A 22,112-nucleotide genomic window follows, 5' to 3' on the forward strand; every position below is an offset into this window, starting at 1 on the left:
ACATAGTTCTCCTTGGACTCGACAACTGTATCATTGGCCGTGTTTTGTGCCGCATTCGCAGAGCTACCCCTGCCTTGCACGTTATTATAACCTCCACGACCTCCTCGACCACTACCCCGACCTGCTCCCCTGTCACGCCATCCTTTCGGATAGCCAATAATATCAAAACAACGAGCAATAACATGTCCATATTTCTTGCACTTTTCACACCAAGGTCGACCTTGATTTTTCGACTCTTGCTTATTCATGTCATCTGCCCTGGGAACATTCATCGCGGGTGTAGCTCGCGCTGCAAAACCCATGGGTTCAGCTCGGTTTTCGCCTCCTCGAGCTCCTGCAATATTGACAACTTTACCTTGAACCCCTTCCTCTTGAATCAGAGTAGCGTAAGCTCGGTTCAGGGTCGGTAATGGTTCCTGCAAAAGTAAGTTTGAAGCAATTGTAGAATAGACAGGGGAAATTCCCAAGAGAAAATCATGAACTTTGCTCTCATCGCGTTTCATATCTAACTGTTTATTTATTCCGCACTTGCAACCACCGCAACTACACACTGGATTGCGATCGTATTTATCGAGATCGTCCCAAAGCTTTTTGAGGCGACCAAAATAGTCAGTGACCGTCTCTTTCTCGCCTTGTTTACAGACAGCGATCGAACCCTTTATGCGGTGCAACTTTGGACCATTCCCAACGCTGAACCTTTGCTCGATATCGTCCCACAAGGCTTTGGCTTCTTCCGATGAACCAAGACCCGGTTCAATCGTGTTGAATATCCAATTAACAATCATGGCATTGACCATGTACCAATCTTCAAGGTCTTCGGAGTCATCTGCCGGTTTCTTTATCGTCCCATCGATAAATCCCACCTTTTTCTTTGAACGCAGTGCACCCCGCATCTTGACAGACCACTCGTCGTAATTCTCTCCCTTCAACTCCACGACAATCAACTTGTCTCCAGATTTGTCGGCAGTCGAAAGGAAATACGGACTCAATTTACCATCTTTCTTCATATCGTCAGCTTCGAAATCAGAAACTGCGTGAGGACTTTCATCCGCATCAGAAACGAAATCTGCTGCGAAAGGGTTTTGTTCGGGTTCCGGGTTACCGTTGACGTTACCACTCATAAGATGCTAGATGAACCTAGCTCTGATTACCATGTTAAATTAGACAATGAAAAGAATTGTTATGGGAAAAGATTTTCTTGTATTCGTGTGTGTTCGTACAAAGACATAACAACGCATATATATCGTTTACAATGGACCCGAAACCCTATATTTTCTACCGACACAATATACGAGATATGGTAACTAACCATAATAAAAGATATACAAAATATACGAGGATTGAAATCGTATCAAAACATATTATCTCGTAACATGAAGCCTTTAAAAGATTTTGATTGGCTCCTTAATTTAAGGGAAAAATATTACTTTTCTACTTCAAAACACCACCATGATCTCAGAGACATTAACTTCAATTTTAACATTCAACAATTCTACAGCACTTTTCTACCTTTTCAATTTTTCTCTTTTATATTTATAGTCTTTTGCTAAACATACGATAGTAACGTGGGACAAAAGGAAATTGAAGTTTATTTGTAGAGGCAATTACTAAACCCCATTTACACTATGGGTATAATTTATGAACATGTAATCATTAATACGACTAAAAATAAAATAACATAACTAGAAATATTATTTCATTTCAGATCACTTAATTATAGAGATTTGATATGCTTTATAACTGACAAATCGAAATTAGTTTAGTAAGAGCATGTACTATAGAGAGGACATTATAATCCTCTTATTTTTTATCTATCTTTCTCTCATTTGTTCAACTCAATTTCTCTATCATCCAACCCATTTTTCATCATCTACATCCTCTTCTTCTATAAAATTTCCTACAATAGAGAGGATCCTCTTATTCCTCTTTTCCACAATTAATTATAATTTAACTTATAATAAAATAAAATAAAATTAATAAAACCCCACATAAAAAAAATTGATTGGATATTTGGCACAAGGGTCAATGTTCCTCATCCTATAATTTTAGAGGAAGTTGTGTTCATCCTCTTGCTAAAAGGATGTTTCATGTGTGTTCTACAATAGAGATGACCTCCTCTTAGATGAGAGAGAGTGTTAAGAGGAGGGTCAATCCTCTCTATTGTACATGCTCTAACCATGATATCATTCAAAGGAATAAATCTACTTTAATTGAAATTGAAAACTAAAATAAATGTTGTACAAAATTTAAATAAAAATATGGTAGTTACAAATACAAATTTATTAATTTCATCACTTATTACTTATGGAGTATTAATAAAGAAAATGACGCATCAATGATGTTTTTTTTTTTTTGAAAAAAAAAAAAAACAATGATTACGTTGACAATATAACTTGGACTTATTAATGTTAAGTATAAATGTATATTTTATAATTTTTTTATAAAAAAAATAGGGATGTTAATCAAATTAAATAGAGAAATCCAAAGTTACAAACTTTTATTACTCTTGAGTTGGATTGTCAACATAATCATTGTTGCTAAAAATACTAACTTCTCATGCATGTAAATAAGATGATTGACTCAAGTTTATGCTAGGGTGCCTACCTCAAAACTAAAACTCAAAAATGCTCGTGAAATTAACAATTTATTTTTGGGTATGCAATGCTTGAATAAAATAATGAAAGAAATAGAGACTTTTGAGATGCAAAGATTAATGGATGGGTTTTGATATATACAACCCAATGAGTTGTATTTAAGGAACTAAATATGAAAAAAAATTCTTAAGATATGCATTAATTGCATTGGGTTGTGTATAATTTAGTCTTAAATTCCTAACTTGATACCAAATATGGAATATATTAAATGATTAAATACAACCCAATCTATATAAAATAATAAAACAACAACCATAACATATTTTTTTCCCCTCCAAAACCTCACTCCACATTTAACATAGATTTTAGGATTTCTTAAAAATAGGCCAACTAACTAAATAGCCCAATATATTTTATGTTGTTAACATAAAATTTCTACCACCATATTTTATTGTTGTTTTTACTAACTTCTCTATATTTTAAGGTCTCCATAATATCATAATTACTTTTAGAATTTTGTGATTTTTTTAAAAAATAATTTTCATATCCTATATAGTATATACAATTGTTTGGCATGAATTTAAATTTTTTAAGTATCATGTTTTTACTCGATTAGACAATATTGTTTAATCATGCAATTTAGATAATGTTAGTTTCAAAATCATTCCTTTTACGTTTTTAAACCGGTGTGAATAGTTATTTGTTAAAGTGGCCAGTCATGTTGAAGTGTTCATAACTTTCAATCTAACTATCTATACTAATTAATAAAACAATAACAATTGCCATAGTATCTTGATTAATTTTTTTTTTACTATGAACTTAATGATTTGTTGCCAATCTTCGATTATCATGTTATTATAGCATCTCCCCTTTCCTTGCACGAGTAAATTGAATAATGTAACAACTAACAAATTGAATTTGAGAAGCATTGGGTAAATATTTTTAGAGAAGGTCTCACAATAAATTTATTATGAGCTTATTTTATAATTATAATACAAAACAGTACCACGAGCAATAAAACAGGTGAAAACATGGTTAAAAATAAAATGAGTACACTTATTATAAGAATATATACAAAGTTAAAGAGTCGTTTCAAGTCATGATTAACAATATAATTATATAAGGGTCATGAAAACGATAAATGATTACAATGTTATATCAATAACTTATTTAGAGACTATCTCCGATCTCCCTCAAGTTTTTTTATTAGTTAATGCAATTTATACGAATGAAATTTGATTATGAGTAGGTTGACATTGTTTAAACATTAATAAAGGATTAAAGGGTATGCATTAGAGAGTTTTGATTGGATGTATATTTAACATTAGAGAACATGAATAAGGGGTTTACACTCTAGATTGTCAATGGCCTAACTCTCAATCACAAATTATACTATGATATGATACCCTAATATAGTGAGACCACATAAAAATGACCATTTTATGGAAAAAATTTAGCTTTTGATATTAAAAGTTACCACTATTTTGTTATTAACAGTGTCTACTTAAAAAAAAAAACAATCATTTTTACACATAATGTTCACTATTTCTTATAAATTGGTCACTTTTACCAGTCTATATTCTACTTACATTGATAAAAGTGATCAATTTCTTATTTCTTATAAATAATAAAACACAAACCATAAACATCTTTTTAAATTTCCCGCCTAAATACTCACCTCTACTAAGCACAATTTTACCAAAATTCATTAGCCCACTAATCAAATGGCCCACAATGATCATCAATTTATATCTACTAACTCATACACAACTAATATTGACTATGAAATGATCCCACCATGTTAACAAAAATGAACATCAAATTGATTTTCAAATTTATTTTGTACCAATTTCGACCCGTCAAATATTGAATACCTTGAAACTAAAAAATAAATTCAACTTAGTTTATGACTTTTGAATGTGTACATCAAAAGATATGAGACACGAGTAATGTTATGGGACATAGAGACCAAATATGTTTCGCGATTAACGGGTCGTAAAATAATTTCAAAAGCTCAGAGAGGTTTTAGTATGATCTTTTATATATACTGATTAGTATATCAAATGGAAAATAATTTATGGAGATATCATAATGTGTAACTCATAAGCGTTCTTTCCTTTTATGCCAAATTTTCAAGTGTATACGTTAACTGATATTGTTTTGACTTAATTCGTAATTCTACTTTGTATTTTGTCCTCATTTCAATTTTAATTTTTGTGCAAACATTTCAAAACTTATCCTATATGGTAAAATTTGCCGATATTTGAAATTATTAACATGCTTTAACATAGGTGTAAACATGTCGGCATATGCATGCTCTAATCAAAGATATGAGATACGACGGGTGTAAGCATGATATACAACAAGAGTGTAACTATGTTTTTACAATTAATACTCTCTTAATACTAATGTTATTTTGAAAAAAAAAAAAATACTATAATTTAAATATGTAGATTATACTGTTATAGAAGTATTGTATTTGTAATTGTAATTGTCAAGTATATAATTTCCATATAACATATGGGAAATCAATTACCTCAAATAAGAAACCAAAACAATGTTGTAAATCTAAGAATTTACGAAAATTTTTATATATACAATCTATACACGCCCGTGCAACTTTGCACGGGTCGTAAACTAGTGGGTTGTATATAGCAAAACCCAAGATTAATTGAGTAAGAATGAAGAGGATTAATGGAATAATGAGGAAAGAGGGAAATATAGATGATGGTAGAATGAGGCGCAATGGCAAAGCGTAGATGAAATGAAACCAAATGAACGATAATAAGAAAAGATATTTATTTCATATATTTTCTGATAAGGCTATCATGTTAGATTTTTAATTTGCTACATAATGATATCAGTAAATTACTTATTTTCTTGATAGAAGGATATTATTATCTCTTTCTGACTTGGGCCGTTTTAATATTCATTTGCCTATTTTATTATTTGATTTTTATTTAAAGTTAGTTAGTTAAGTTATATTGCACTGAGTTTATTTTCAATGCGTTCATTCTAGAAAGTTTGGTACTTCAAATGAAAGGAACATTCTTCATATAGTATTAATAACAAAATATGACTGAAACGAAACCATATATTGTAGGACGATTAAGGCATGTAAAAAGTGTTGGAATGTTAGATAGGTTGGGTCATTGATCGGGTCAAAATGATCGTGTCAAATAAGTAAGGCTATGCGGATCACGTGTTGAATTTGGGGGAAAAATACAAGTAAGAAATTATTTTTAGCGCTTTTATTTTTTTCCCTTTCTCATGTTGAATAAATAGTTTTTTAAAAAAATTAAATCATCTAAAAGTGGTATAAACAAGATAGGGATTGCGCGCTCGACAATGTTACCGTGGAATCTAAGGAGTTCGGCTAAGTCGGAAAGATAGATCGAGTTTAGGCTCTTATTGTGCGAAACACATTTTTACTTAAAAACATCAGTAAAAGTAATATTACACGTGAAATTTCTGAAGATCTTTTTCAGAAATATTAGAAAAACTAATGAAACACAATCTGGAAACATAAATTTAGATTAAAAAAAAAAAGTTACCTTGAACTCAAATTTAAAATTTTCAACCTTTAAATAATGTCATTAAAGGAGTCATGCAACCACAAAGTTTTACATTAAATATAAAAAATTGGGATTTAAGTGAAAAATGATAAGAGTCACCGGTCGGACGGGGATTATATTAAAAACCAATTATACCGTGATGAGTAGTAAATGACATTATTAGTTTATTTAGTGTTTAAGGGCACGAGGATTTGATTAAAAGTATATGGGTAGACCTATCACGTACAACTTGCTAATGACAAATGAAAAATAACTCAAAATGAAATTTTTAAATATGATCACTTCTTAGAAGACTTAAATCATTATTATTATATTATTTAGTCATAGCAAAATTTATAAGAGTTAACCCGTGCAAATTTGCATGGGTATAAGACTAGTATATAAACAAACCCGTGAATTTCACGGGTAACAAAACTTGTTATATATAGGGATAAATTACCACTTTGGCAATTCCCTTACGAAAAGGGTAAGATGTTTTGGTCAAAACATCATTTAGTGATTTCAGCAATGAAAGAATCCATCTCAATACGAGAGGAACCACCAGCAGCAATAGATGTTCTAACAGCGCTACCTAATTCAACTGCCCTTCTCCTCATTTCCGCCCCTTCCTCGGATGCTATCAACCTTGTCACCGCGCTCACCACATCACTCGACCGAACCAACTCACTACGGCGAGACCATTCCCTGACTACAGTCCCTATCCTGAGCACTTGTGTCACAAAAACGGCGTTCCTAGGCTGATCAGAGTGCATTGGCCATGTTGCCATGGCTACTCCCATGCTAATGCTTTCCATGCAGGAGTTCCATCCACAATGACTCATGAACCCACCTGTTGAAGAATGACTTAGAATTTCCAACTGTGGAGCCCATTCTCTTACCACAATTCCCCTGTTTTTCACCCTTTCTTCGTACCCTTCTGGTAACTCCAGCTTTCTTACCGTTTCATTCTCAGTAAAAACATCTCCTTTATCAGCATCTCTAAGAACCCAAATGAATTTTTGACCACTTTTTTCTAATCCAATTGCCAATTCATTGATTTGTTCATCACTTATCGATGTCATTGTCCCAAAACAAACATATACTACAGACTCCTTCTCTTGTTTATCTAACCATTCTAGGCATTTATGCCTTTGAATCTCGCTTTTGGGTTTCGATATTTCAACAGGATTAAAAGGTCCAATTGCATAACAATTTTTACCAGATAATCTCTCAAGTAATTTCACATATTTACCCTCAATCACTCTCGACGTATTATAAAGACTTCCATTCTCCAAACCGGCAAACTTGTGCACATTTTCAGCTATGAAATTCTCCATCTCAGGTGTAAAACACCCTTCGTTCGAGGGTAAATTACAACTCGGAATAACATCATTAGCATCAATCTCAAAAGGCAATACGTGGTTCATAGTGTCCCACAAGCCTAAGAAGACGGTGAAGGCACCACAAGGAACAAAGCTATATGATTCAGCATTAAGGATATCTCTTACATCTTGGACAACATAAGCCATTAGACTATCATAAATGACGACAATTCTCCGGGAATTCGACGACAATTCTAGTAATAGCTCGGAAATGGGTTGTCGGAGATGTATAGAGGCATCCCAGAGCGGTTGCAGGTGTAAAGGGAAATGCGTGGAGGAGTGAGGGTTGGGTGGGGGAGAGTCATAAGCAGGAAGTTGAAAATCATGAAAATGGATGTCATTGTTACCTCCTAAGTTGTTGTTGTTGTTGTTGTTGTTGTTGTTACCTCCTTGGAGGCGGTGTTTGGCTTGGCGGTTGTGGGTGGTGGAGCCGGCGTAGTGGACTGGTATACCGTAGGAAGATATTAAGCGAGAGAGGTGTAGGAGCTGATTAAGGTGACCTTGGGCTGGGAAGGGCACCATAACCACTGATACTTGTGGTTTATGGGATTTTTGGCCATTCATTTTTGGGATCGAGTATTTGAGTTGAGTTGTTAAGGAATCTCGCAGGTTTTATACTGCACATTTCTAGCAATCACGTTTGACGTTATACGTTGATTAGTATGAGCCACTCAGGCACACTATATTGGATTTGACTATTCCATGTACTAGGTTTTATACCAATTTCTATCATTAGATACGAAATTACGGAAACAAATAAATGAGTTAAGTATATTCTATCATTAATGGTAAAGTTTTTGGACTCTTTAATCTTAACATTAAGCTTTGTTAGGGTGCAAACCCTTGTCCCACATCGGTAGAATAAAGATGGAAGATCATCTTTATAAGTATCTACAAAATATAATAAGACGGCGCTTTTGGAAGGAGCCAAGAAAGAAATCCGTGAGGGCTTGCCCAAAGCGGACAATATCGTCTTATTATGGGCCGGACAGAAGGACACCGGTGCGAAAGAGGCCCAACACGGGATATTCACGCTTCCGCACAACAAGTGGTATCGAGCCCAAGGTTCTACTTGGGCTAGAGTCTACACACGAGATTCATCGTGCCAAGACTTGAAGGTGGACTTACACTATAAGACGTGGAAATTTCTATAGCTCGGGAGAGCTAATATGTTCGCGAGAAGCGACATGGTCTCACGGCGTTGAGACGGCAGCCGTCAAGAGAAAGATCGCCAACCGGCGAGGGTGGGTCGAGGCTTAATGGAGGCAACAAAAGCGGTCCATGGTAAGTCCAAAAAAAAAGGCGGTCCGGTGTGACGCGCTGAGGCAGTGGATTCGGACCAGTCCAGGGTATATTGGATGCAGAGGAGTTTGGTACGCAAGTGTAGCACAAGCCCCGTGAGACACATGGTGTGTCGTTTAAGGGGAGGTTGCGGGTGTCTAGGTGATGGGGCTGCATGGTGTGGGGAGTTCTCCATGGAGGTCAAGGTCCGAGTCAAGATGATGGTCCTTGGTTTGAGGGGAGGATTGTTAGGGTGCAAACCCTTGTCCCACATCTCAGAAATAAAGATGGAAGATCATCTTTATAAGTATATACAAAATATAATAGTACGAGGCCTTTTGGGAAGGAGCCCAAGAGTAAATCCGTGAGGGCTTGGCCCAAAGCGGACAATATCGTACTATTATGGATTGTGGACACAGATGCAGCAGAGGCCCAACACGGGATATTCACGCTTCCGCACAACAAGCTTAATAATAAGGGAACTATGGATTAGTGAACATTATACATTAATCACTTACTTGTATTGCATTCACGTGAACTGTTTCTTCTCTTTTCACCCATTTTAGAACAACTTCCTTTTTCCATGACTAATATCTTTTTTTTTTTAACTAAGCTTTGATTTTGATTCTTTAAAAAGACTTAGGGGGTGTTTGGTTGGCTCTCTTGGAATGGATTGGAATGGATTTGCTCCATTCCATTGTTTGGTTGGAGTCTTTTGGAATGGAGTTCGATACCCAATGGATTCTAACTCCATTCCATCCCCCTAGAATCTCATACCCAACTTCCACCCTTGGTATCAAACTCCATTCCACTCTTTTACAATTTTAAGATGAACCAAACAAGTTTATGAGGGAATGGATTTAGAACCCTATACCATTATGGATTCATATTCCAATCCATTCCATTCCATGCTATTGAACCAAACGTCCCCTTAGTATGTAACTATGTAATCTGATAGACTTATTTATTTTTTGCAATGACAGTTAACAAATTTTGGCAGTTACTTAGTAGTGTCTTAATTATAGAGTCATGTTGTTGTGTAGTGTCCTAAAAAAAGGTCGGGTGTCTTTAAATAATTATTATGAAACTATTTTTTGTAATTACCATATGTTTTAAAAAAACGTTGGCTGTTAAGAAATTGTTTACATGTTATTAAAATTAAAATTAAGTTAGATTTCTATGAGTCTTCTATTTAATTTTCTTGTCTAAAATACGATGTTGTGCTAAAAAAACGTGGAGTGTCTTTTGTTTTTTTAATCGAAACAGAGGCAAAACACTGGACTTTAGACGCTTGCTGCCTCTTCTTCTTCTTCGCCATCGTCGGGTTCCCTTTATTTAATTACTCGTGTGATAAAGCTATTATTATTTAAATTTAATTAAAATGAAATTATTAGTGGTTTGTAATTATCATGTTTTAAAAAACGCTGGCTGTTTGTGAGCTAATATTTATGTATGCATGTCATAAAAGTGGCGTCTTTTTAATAAACTTTGCGTATATTATTTGTATACTTGCGTCTTAAAGCTATTATTATTAGCGAGTAATGCGAGTATTATATTATGTCATAAAAGTTGATTTGTTTGATTAAATTAAATTGCCTTATTATTATTTTTAAAGTATTTTGGATACAATTCTGGAAAAATAATCGTATATGCGAACACGATATATTTGAAGTTTAAATTTAAAATGTGGATTAACCAATATACTCCATAGGATACTTTTGTTCTTTACGCTAATTTGCTTTATTATACCAAGCTTGCTTTGATTAAATTAAATTGCCTTATTATTTTTTTTTAAAAAGTAATTTTGGATACAAATCTGGAAAAATAATCGCATATGCGAACATGATACTTTTAAAGTTTAAAATGTCGATTAACCAAATCTGGAAAAATAATTGCATATACGAACACGATATATTTAAAGTTTAAAATGTGGATTAACCAATATACTCCGTACGATATATTTGTTCGTTACGCTTATTTGCTTTATTATACCATGTTTGATTTGATTAAATTAAATTGCCTTTTTTTTAAGTATTTTTGGATAAAAATCTGAAAAAAATAATCATATATGCGAAAATGATAACTTTATATTTAAAGTTTAAAATGTGGATTAACCAATATACTGTCTACCAATATCGTTGTACGATATATTTGTTCTTTTAAGCTTATTTCATTTATTATACCATGCTTGCTTTGATTAAATTAAATTGCTTTATTAAATATAAATTGCGTTATTATTGTATAGTTTGATAAAATTAAATTAAGTTTTAATTTAAAGCGCGGATAACGAAATATGGTGTTATTGGTGTAGGTATGGAGTGGTTAAAACTCATGTTTTCGAGTTTCGATGATGAATGGTTTGTGTCACCATTCGGAGTTTTTTCAAATTTAAAGGTAATTTTTTTTATGTTAACTATTGGCAGCTTAATTATTATGCCGCCCCACCGACCGTGGTTAGGAGGCATTTAGCTAACGTTACCGAGTCTTCATCAGATCTCGATTATGAATGGTTGTTACTCTGAGAGATTATGTCAACCATTATTATATTTTTCTAGTTTTATTTTGTAATTGTAATGTATTTGTAAACAAATTTGTAATGTAATAGAATTGTAATTTTTGTAGTGTAATTTATTCATATTTTTTTGGGTATGTAATTATTATTTATAATTTGTATAAATTTTTTGTTTTAATTTGGTTATTTCAGATTTCAGATGTTGAATATCATATCATATTAATATAATCATCATATCATATAGAGGAATATTTTCAGCATATGCATAATAATAAACACGAGAGAGAAATAAAAGAAATGAAAGAGAGTAATTAATTGGGTTAAGAAACGTGGGTTACTTTCCTGAATTAAAAAAAAAAAAAATTGCTTCAACAATCCCCGATTTTAAGGAGCCAATATGAAGCTTTTAAAGGCTTCAGCTTTTATAGATAGGGGATTTTGGTTAAACCGCATACGCTTGCGACGGGTCAAATACTACTCACATGGCTGGATAAGACAAAACAGAATGTTACTCCCTATGCACTTTGCTTTTGTCTTATCTCTTCATGTGGTCGGTATTTGATCTATCGCAAGCTTATGACGGATATGTCCGTCACATAGAATTTGTGTTGGCCAAATAGCATTAAATCTCAATTACCGACTTTACCGTTGCTAATTTTGGATGTTAACTTTCAAAACTAACATCCATGTCTCAACTCCCACTAAATACAAAGATTATCCCCTTTAATCACTATAAACGTATACCCAAATAATTTAGCCGCCATTATAATCTTTCTCCAAGAGTAATCATATCCACATCCACCAACGCTGTCTCAAAGATAATGAAACAAGTGTTCTGAGTTACGCTAGTGTTTGATTATTATTACCTCACTTGTTACGTCATTGTTGTAAGGGACAAAAATACATACTTAGTTACTTACGTTTCATCTCGTTTTTTCCCTACAGCCTGTCTACATTTTGCCGCCTTTTGTTTTGCTTTGTTAGGCTACTTATTTGTCATATTATTTAATTATTATTATTACAATCCGTCTCATTTTAGACGGACATTATCCATCTATAACTATAGCATCTATAACTATAAACAAATAGTATTCCTCTCATAAATTAAAGTGGGTAATGCAAGTGGGGGTATCCATTTCTCATCCACTTGCACTACATACTTTAATTTACCCCCACTTGCACTACCCACTTTAATTTATAAGAGGGACACTATCTGTCTATAATTATAGACGGATAGTGTCCATTTATAATGAAAATTTGTGTTATTATTATACACACCCCCAAATTATAGAATATATTTATTGCATTAGCTATGTAGAATAATGACATAATTTGTTAACTACGATAGTTGTGAACAGCGTAAAAAATGGAAAGTGGTTGAGTGGAGTTGAATATAGGGAGTATTACCTAGAGTAGGCAATGGGCTGTGCTGGGTCGGCCCGTTGTGCCTTCCACCATAATTGGTCCGGCCCAGGCACGGATATTGAGCTCCTCGGGTCGTGCCGTGTCAGGCCCACTGATCCAAACCTACGCCACGGCCCGCTCAAGGCACAGCCATTTTCGTGCTTGGGACGTGCCTGTCCCATGGGCTTTTCGTGCCTTGTCCGTAGGCCGGCCCATGTGCTTTAATATTTTTTTTATTTAAAAAAAAACGTTATATAATTGATACTCTCTCTGTCTCAGTCAATTGTTATCTATTGATTTTGGCACAAAGATTAAGGAAAAAAGTATGAATGAATTTGAACCTGATGCGGGTAATGGGACGGGTGTGGCTACTAATGGTTCGTTGGGTCATAAGCTGATGTTGGCAGATTGGTTGTCGAGTTCAAATGCGCGGTGCGTAAGTTTGCTCACCTGCATTGGATCCGTCTAAATGATCATTCCAAGACTTTAAGTTACATTTGTTTATTTGGGTCAATAAAGGGGTTGTTAATGCCTTATTTAGTGGGTAGTTATTGCCATTCAATTTGTAGTTTTAATTCTGTTTTTAAGGCCTTAATTTGCCTTAGTAATGGCCTTAATTGGCTTTAAGTCTAGCATTAGGAAACTGCTTGAAACGGTAGTTTTTAGGGGCTATTTATAGTCCTTGTTGTTTACATTTTCAGTCATCCAGTAATCAAAGTTCATTTCACAAACAATTGCTTGCTAAGCACAATTTCAGTTTATATTCGAATGCGTTTTGAATATTAACTTTGTTCGTACTCAATAGGTCTTGAGTTCGTTCGCCGTTGTCGAATTATAGGTCTAATTCTACAACAACTTATCTTCATTACCAACTAATCATACTTGAAATCCGTTCGTGTATTTTTATTTCGCTTCTGCATATTATTTCGTATCATTAGTGGTATCAGAGCTTCGGCTCTTGATTTCCATAAATCGAGACGATCCTAGGTTCTCGGTTTTATACACACACAAAAAAAAAACAAAAAAAACTCAAAAAAAAAAAAACAAGAAAATCATGGCAGAATTTGACGATGATATGTTACTAGAAAATCTTCGAGAATTGTTACGCAACCGCCCTACGGGCAGTCGTTATGGCCCTCGACCGAAGCCGGATGAATTCAAAGTTTCGGAACTTCCGGAATTCATTGGTGGTACCAACCCGGAGGATTACTTGGAATGGGAAAGGAGAATCGATCGTTTATTCGATTTCAAGGATCTCAGTGACGAGAAAAGGTGCAAGTACGCTCTTTTAAGATTAAGTAAAGGGGCTTCCTTGTGGTACGAGGGCTTGAAGGCTAGGCGTTCCCGCGCTGGGAAGGAGAAGTTGTCGTCTTGGGAATCCTTAAAACGCAAATTGAGGAAAAGGTATGTACCGGCTACACATAAACTGAGTGTTTATCGTAAAATTGCGGATTTTATGCAAGATAAATTAAGCGTTGCTGAGTACATAGATGAGTTTGAAAAATTAATTCTAATGGGGGAATTGGAGGAAAATGAAGAACAAAAAATGTCTCGTTTACTTCGTGGTCTGAACCGTAGCATCGCCACTTGTGTCGAATTATACCCTTATTCGGATTTTGACACGTTGTGTAATTTGTGTTTTAAAATTGAGGCCCAAGGGAAGTATAAATTAGGGAGTTCAAATAAGGAATACAGTAGTCCATACTCAAACCCCAAAACCATATCTTCCCCTAAAAACACATTTACCCCTAACTCAAACAATTCCACCAAATCCACGTCAAAACTTTCGGAGTCGGGTAAGGAAACCAGTTTGTCGAAGGTTCGTTGCTTCAAGTGCCAGGGGTTCGGGCATTTTCAAAGCTCGTGTCCTAACAGGAGGGTGGTGACATTGAGAGAGGCTAGAGAGTGTCGTGATGAGTTGGCCGAGGAAGAGGAACAGCTGGGAGATTTGTTTAATTTTGATGAGAGGGAGGAAGAAGGGTACGAGGCTCCAAATTATGATACGCTCTTGGTTCTTCGGTCATTACAGGTCCAAACTGAATCCATTGATTCGGATCAGCGTGAGCAGTTATTTCACACCAAATGCCAGGTCAAGGACAAATGGTGCAGTGTGATTGTCGACGGTGGGAGTTGCACTAATGTGGCTTCGAGCGAGATGGTTTCAAAATTGGGACTGACCACTATTGCGCATCACCGGCCTTATGCACTTCATTGGTTGAACGATGGGAATAGCGTAAAGGTGACAAAACAAGTTCGGGTCGGTTTGACAATGGGTTCTTATGTCGATGATGTGCTTTGTGACGTTGTTACTATGGACGCCTGTCACATACTTTTGGGACGTCCGTGGCAGTTCGATAGAGACGTCGTACATCGAGGGCGAAGCAATGAATATGAATTAAGGGATAAGGGCAAGAAAATTGTTTTGAAGCCCATGAATTCTCAAGCTATTCGTTCCATGGGTACTAAAAAGAAAAAAACTTCCAGCCTTGCAATGTTTGTTAAAGAACGAGAGATCATACATGCTATTGAACAAGGAGAGCAGGTCTTTTTACTATTGGCCAAAGAGGAATCATTGTCTGATAAAGATACTTTAACGGGCAGGCCGATCGACAGTTTATTGCTCGAATTTGAGGACGTTTTTCCTGATGATTTACCGCCGGGTTTGCCTCCCATTCGAGGTATTGAACATCAAATCGATCTTATTCCCGGGGCACCCTTACCTAATAAAGCGGCTTATAGGTGTAATCCGGAGGAGACGAAGGAGTTGCAGAAGCAAATTAATGAATTAATAGAACGTGGGTATGTTCGTGAAAGCATGAGTCCTTGTGCCGTACCGGTCTTACTTGTGCCAAAAAAAGATGGGTCGTGGCGCATGTGTGTCGATTCACGGGCTGTTAATAATATCACAATTAAATATCGGTTTCCGATGCCGAGACTCGATGACATGCTCGATGAATTACATGGGTCCAAGGTGTTTTCGAAAATTGATTTACGAAGTGGGTACCATCAAATTCGTATGCGTGAGGGAGATGAGTGGAAGACCGCTTTCAAGACAAAATATGGTTTGTACGAATGGACCGTCATGCCATTTGGACTTACCAATGCACCAAGCACCTTCATGCGATTAATGAATGAGGTATTAAAGCCATTCTTGGGTAAGTTTATTGTTGTATACCTTGACGATATTTTGGTATATAGCAAGAATTTAGACGATCATTTACAGCATTTGCGGCTCGTATTTGAAGTGCTACGAAATCAGAAACTTTTTGGAAAAAAAGAAAAGTGCTAATTTGTGGTGGACCGTGTACTATTCTTGGGTTATGTGGTAGCGAAAGAGGGGGTCGAGGTGAACCAGTCCAAAGTCGAGGTGATACGCACCTGGCCAGCACCGAAAACAGTCACGGAGGTAAGGTCTTTTCTAGGTCTGGCTTCTTTTTATCGCCGTTTTATTCGAGACTTTAGTACTATTGCGAGCCCGATGACGGAGTGCCTTAAAAAAGGGACGTTTATATGGGGGGAGAATGCCCAAGCTTCATTAGAATTGTTAAAAGAAAAATTGTGTCAGGCACCTGTATTAGCTTTACCAAATTTTTCACAACCTTTCGAGGTTGAATGTGATGCTAGCGGGGTCGGTATCGGGGCTGTTTTGAGGCAAGGGAATCGACCAGTGACTTTCTTTTCGGAAAAATTGGGAGGTGCTCGATTGAAATATTGTACTTATGACAAGAAATTTTACGCCATTGTGAGATCACTCATGTATTGGAGTCATTATTTACGACCGAATCATTTTATTTTACATTCCGATCATGAGTCATTAAAATATATAAACGGTCAGCAGAATTTGAGTCCTCGTCATGCTAAATGGGTTGAGTTTTTACAAGCTTTTCATTTTTCTTCTAAATTCAAGAATGGTAAAACTAATACCGTGGCAGATGCTTTGTCCCGTCGGTATGCGTTAATTTCCGTACTTGATACCCGTTTAATTGGGTTCGAATTGTTGAAAGCTTATTACGTTAATGATGTGGACTTTGGAGAAATGGTTAGTAATAACACAGCTAAGGCAAGTGGCGAGTTTTTAATGCAAGACGGGTTTCTTTTTAAAGGAAATCATCTTTGTGTTCCGAAGCATCCAATTTGGGAATTATTGGTGCGAGAGGCTCATGGGGGTGGTTTGGCTGGTCATTTCGGCATAGCTAAGACAATGGAGGTGTTGAAAGAACATTTCTTTTGGCCGAAAATGTTCGGGGATGTGACAAAAATTATAGCCAAATGCGTGACCTGCAAGGTGACCAAGAGTACTTTCAAACCGGGTCCATATACTCCATTACCGGTTCCCGAGAGACCTTGGGAGGATGTTTCTATGGACTTTATTGTTGCTTTACCTCGTACTCAGAGAGGTAAGGATGCGATTATGGTGGTCGTGGACCGGTTTTCGAAAATGGCTCATTTTATTCCTTGTCACAAGACCGATGACGCTTGTAATGTCGCGGATTTGTACTATAAAGAGGTGGTTCGTTTACATGGTATTCCCAAGACCATCGTTTACGACCGTGATTCGAAATTTTTGAGCTACTTCTGGAATACTTTGTGGAGGAAAGTGGGCACGAAACTTTTGTTTAGCACTTCGCATCATCCGCAAACGGATGGACAAACCGAGGTAACAAACCGGACCTTAGGTACCTTATTACGCGGGTTGGTAAGTAAGACACAGAAGGATTGGGATATTAAACTTGTTCATGCCGAATTCGCTTACAACCGGACTCCTACTTATGCTACGGGTCGGTCGCCTTTCGAAGTAGTCTACGGGCTAAACCCTTATGTTCCTCTTGATCTAATTCCGTTGCCTAAGGATGAACTAGTCCATAAGGACGCGGATTCCAAGCTTAAGGCTATGTTAAAACTCCATCAGCAAGTCCAAGACCGAATTGTTGAGATTAATGCTGCCTACCAACGAAAATCCAATAAGCATAAGAAACCTCGAATTTTCGAGGAGGGTGATTTGGTTTGGGTCCATTTAAGGAAGGAACGGTTTCCGAGTAAGAGGAAAAATAAGCTCATGCCTAGAGCCGAGGGCCCATATAAGGTAATTTCTCGTGTTAACGACAATGCTTACAAGATCGAGTTGCCCGGAGATTACGGTGTTCATGCCACTTTTAACGTGGGTGATTTGTCCCCCTACATTGATGATGATGGTCTCTCCGAATTGAGGTCAATTTCTTTCGAAGAGGGAGGAGATGATGCGGGTAATGGGACGGGTGTGGCTACTAATGGTCCGTTGGGTCATAAGCTGATGTTGGCAGATTGGTTGTCGAGTTCAAATGCGCGGTGCGTAAGTTTGCTCACCTGCATTGGATCCGTCTAAATGATCATTCCAAGACTTTAAGTTACATTTGTTTATTTGGGTCAATAAAGGGGTTGTTAATGCCTTATTTAGTGGGTAGTTATTGCCATTCAATTTGTAGTTTTAATTCTGTTTTTAAGGCCTTAATTTGCTTAGTAATGGCCTTAATTGGCTTTAAGTCTAGCATTAGGAAACTGCTTGAAACGGTAGTTTTTAGGGGCTATTTATAGTCCTTGTTGTTTACATTTTCAGTCATCCAGTAATCAAAGTTCATTTCACAAACAATTGCTTGCTAAGCACAATTTCAGTTTATATTCGAATGCGTTTTGAATATTAACTTTGTTCGTACTCAATAGGTGTAACACCCCCATTTATTTAAGGGCCTGAACTAGGACTCCTCAGATAAATGATGGTGTTACCATCTCGGAAACCCGAGGCAGTAGATAACAAAGGAAAGAAACACAGTACTTTATTATAATGTTTATAGTGACATTACAACGGAAATTAAAACAAAGTCTCCAAATACGACCAAAAGATAAGTCTGATAAAACTACTAAAAAGACTAAGGTGGGCTAGGCACTAAGTCAGTCATCCAAGCTCTCTTCCCGGCCAGCTCCCATCAGTCTCTGAATACCTGTCAATCTGCTCCCCAATAATTGGATCATCACAAAGCGTACACGAATACACGGGGTCGGCCACGAAGTTTCAGTAGGTAATACAATAAACAGTAACATAAAACACATACTCCTCCATCACCAACACCGCCATCACAACTCACAACCCGGACAACCCAGCCATACCGATCCCCGGTAGACTATAAATATCGACCGTAGCCGATCTGCCAGCTCGCAGCTGAGGACACCAGGGCAAGTCCTGCAGAACCCGCCTGGGCCTTATCACAATGTCATCATCACCACCTCCACCAACTCCAATGTAATAATATAATAAAACAGTTCAACAATGGTACTTAACGAAATGAAATCAGGCAATCATATTATAACATGTAAATCACCGATTTAGTCAATCCAGTCACATAGTGTTATATCAAGTCCAGTGTATTCCCCTACCTCAAATAGCGGTGATAAGCTAACTGCAGATCAGAAGTACTCCACCCGAAACTCGCCACCTAAACATATATATAACATAATTAATTCTCTTACCAATCCCGTTCCCATAATCAAAAGTTACTATAAGTAGAAACTTTCCCAATTTAGATATTACTAAAAATATAAGTTACCCAAAAATAGAAAGTTTCCTAAAATGGGAAGTTCCCAAAATAGCAATTACCAAAAATAGCAGGTTACTAAAAATAGTAACCTTCCCGAAATAAAATCCCGACTCAACACTTAAATACATTAATCTGTCACCGCTACTTAAAATTAACTTAATAATCAAAACCAATAATGTAAATATTAGAAGTATACACATTCCCGACTCATTAAAATAAAACCCGTAACAAAATTAATTCAAAAACAACGCACAACTCGACACACGCACACCCCCCTTTTCAACCCGTCACAAACCGCCCCTCAACCACCAATCCTCACCGCCGACCACCAGGCCTCGACACTGTCTGGCCTGGTCACCTCCCACCACCACCAACGTGGTCGACCCACGCCGGCGGTCAGAGCCACCACCACCAAAACCCCCTGCCTGCGTCCCTGCCGCCACAAATGCCACAAACAGTCCCCTTTCCCAACTCGCCTACCACCACGACACTCCCCTGCCACCTCACCAACCACCACCATTGACACCACCGTCGCACGGCGACTCTGACCCACGTGGCACCACCGATTCGACCTCCCCCGAGTCCACGGTGGTGCCACCCCTTTTCCCTATGTCTGAAACGCACCCAAAAACCCCCAACCAACCCCGACACCTAAACACCACCACTGCAACCACCACCAGCAACGACCACCACTATAACCACCACCACCCGACTCGACTCCACACCAACAACACATCCCACAACCCCACGACCACCACAACAGTCCCTAAAAGACGCATAACTCAATACAAAACAGTGTGACAGAAATGAAAACAGGGAACCTTACCTGTGACGGCCGTCGACCTGAGCTTTTCCGACCAGTACAACCACCCTCGACCCCTAGCAACGACTCCCCTGGACTCTCGGCAGACCCTACTCCCTCCACACTCACCGGCGTGCTCTCTTTGGCCGTGTAGAAGGCTTGAACGTGAAAGTAAAAAGGGGTTGATGTTTGTGATTTCAAAATGACGGTAGGGAGGGGAATAGGGTTTTAAAGGTGTATTAGGGTTTGATTTTAGGGTTTGGTGAGGTAAAATGGTAGGTGGGTAAATGGGTAATAAGTGGGTAAATGGGCTATGACCCCTCGACCCAAAAATGCCACTCAATTATAAACCCGACTCATCTCGCGATATAAATTAAATAATTATTTTTACGCTTTTACCATTACCTTTACGCTACCATTAAATAATAAAACTCGCCCAATCGATAATAAAATACGGGGTATTACAGTCTTCCCCCCCTTAAAAAGAACTTCGTCCCGAAGTTCGCTCCCATACCAAACATGTCATACGAAAATATAAAAGACATCTCGTATAACTAACACGGTCAGACACATAACTAGACTACATAAACACGAAATGTTACGTTCTACCCTCCTAAAAAGAAAGTTACGTCCCGTAACTTACCTCAAGTGAACAGATGTGGATAACTCTCTCTCATCGCGGCCTCGGTTTCCCAGGTAGCCTCCTCTGCTTTATGATTAGTCCACAACACTTTTACTAAAGCCGTCTCTCCATGCCTGGTCTTTCTAACCTTCATGTCCAAGATCTCCTTAGGCGTCTCGATGTAAGTCAACTGCTCGTCCACCTCGACCACATCATGGCTCAAAATATGCGAAGGGTCACTCAAGTATCTCCGCAACTGAGAAACATGGAAGACATTATGTACCCTGGCTAAAGCTGGTGGTAGAGCTAGCCGATATGCCACTTCTCCAACTCTATCCAGGATCTCATATGGCCCAATAAACTTATGGCTCAACTTTCCCCGCTTCCCGAATCTCATCACTCCCTTCATCGGAGACACTCTAAGAAGTACTTTCTCCCCCACCTGGAAAGAAATGTCGCTTCTCCTAGCGTCGGATAGCTCTTCTCGCCGGTCCTGGGCAGCCCTCATCTTCTGTCGAATGATCTGCACCTGTTCAACCATCTCCTGAATCATCTCTGGTCCCAAAACTACCGCATCAGCTCGATCATCCCAACACACAGGACTCCTACACTTCCTGCCATACAGAGCCTCAAATGGAGCCATTCTAATACTAGCGTGGTAACTGTTGTTGTATGAAAACTCAATCAACCCCAGCCTATCCTCCCAAGACCCGCCAAACTCCAAAACACAAGCCCTCAACATGTCCTCGAGTGTCTGAATAGTCCTCTCTGTCGACCATCTCGTAGCTGGATGAAAAGCGGTGCTCATCTTTAATCGAGTACCCATTAGTGATCGTAACTCTGCGCGAATTTGGATAGAAACCTGGAGTCTCTATCGGAAATGATGTCCTTGGGCACACCATGCAGCTTCACCACATATTGAACATAAGCCTTGGCCAACTCAGCTTTACTCCAAGTATCCTTCATGGGGATAAAGTGAGCCGACTTGGTTATTCTATCCACGATCACCCAAATCATATTGTTACCTTTCTGAGTTCGAGGCAACCCAACAATGAAATCCATGGAAATGCTCTCCCACTTCCACTCCGGCACATCTAAAGGTTGAACCTTCCCTTGCGGTCTCCTATGTTCCCCCTTCACCCTCCGCACGTCAAGCATCGAGCTACGAACTCAAAAACTTCCCTCTTCATATTCGGCCACCAAAAGGTCTTCTTGAGGTCCTTGTACAACTTATCTCTCCCAGGATGAACCGAGTATGGCGTGGCATGTGCCTCGATGGATCTTCCTCTTGACTCATCATTATCCGGAACACACCACCGTCCCCCAAACCTCGGACTACCATCGCATGGATAACAAACTTGGAGTCAACCCCGCTTTTGCCTGTTCTCTTGT

The 22,112-nt window shown here is 37.7% G+C and overlaps 2 protein-coding genes across 2 annotated transcripts; one reads left to right on the forward strand and one right to left on the reverse strand.

Annotated features, from left to right (window-relative positions):
- Nucleotides 1-6,543: 6,543 nt before the first annotated feature.
- LOC141605382 (zeatin O-glucosyltransferase-like) lies at nt 6,544-8,128 on the reverse strand. Its single transcript, XM_074424107.1, has one exon. It carries the CDS (start codon nt 8,092-8,094, stop codon nt 6,658-6,660), a length of 1,437 nt encoding a protein of 478 aa, XP_074280208.1. The 5' UTR covers nt 8,095-8,128; the 3' UTR covers nt 6,544-6,657.
- A 5,653-nt stretch (nt 8,129-13,781) lies between these two features.
- On the forward strand, nt 13,782-16,016 carry LOC141607312 (uncharacterized). Its single transcript, XM_074426668.1, has one exon. It carries the CDS (start codon nt 13,782-13,784, stop codon nt 16,014-16,016), a length of 2,235 nt encoding a protein of 744 aa, XP_074282769.1.
- Nucleotides 16,017-22,112: the final 6,096 nt, after the last annotated feature.

Source organism: Silene latifolia, chromosome 10, assembly GCF_048544455.1.
Source record: "Silene latifolia isolate original U9 population chromosome 10, ASM4854445v1, whole genome shotgun sequence".
In the NCBI taxonomy this organism is placed as follows: Eukaryota; Viridiplantae; Streptophyta; class Magnoliopsida; order Caryophyllales; family Caryophyllaceae; genus Silene; species Silene latifolia.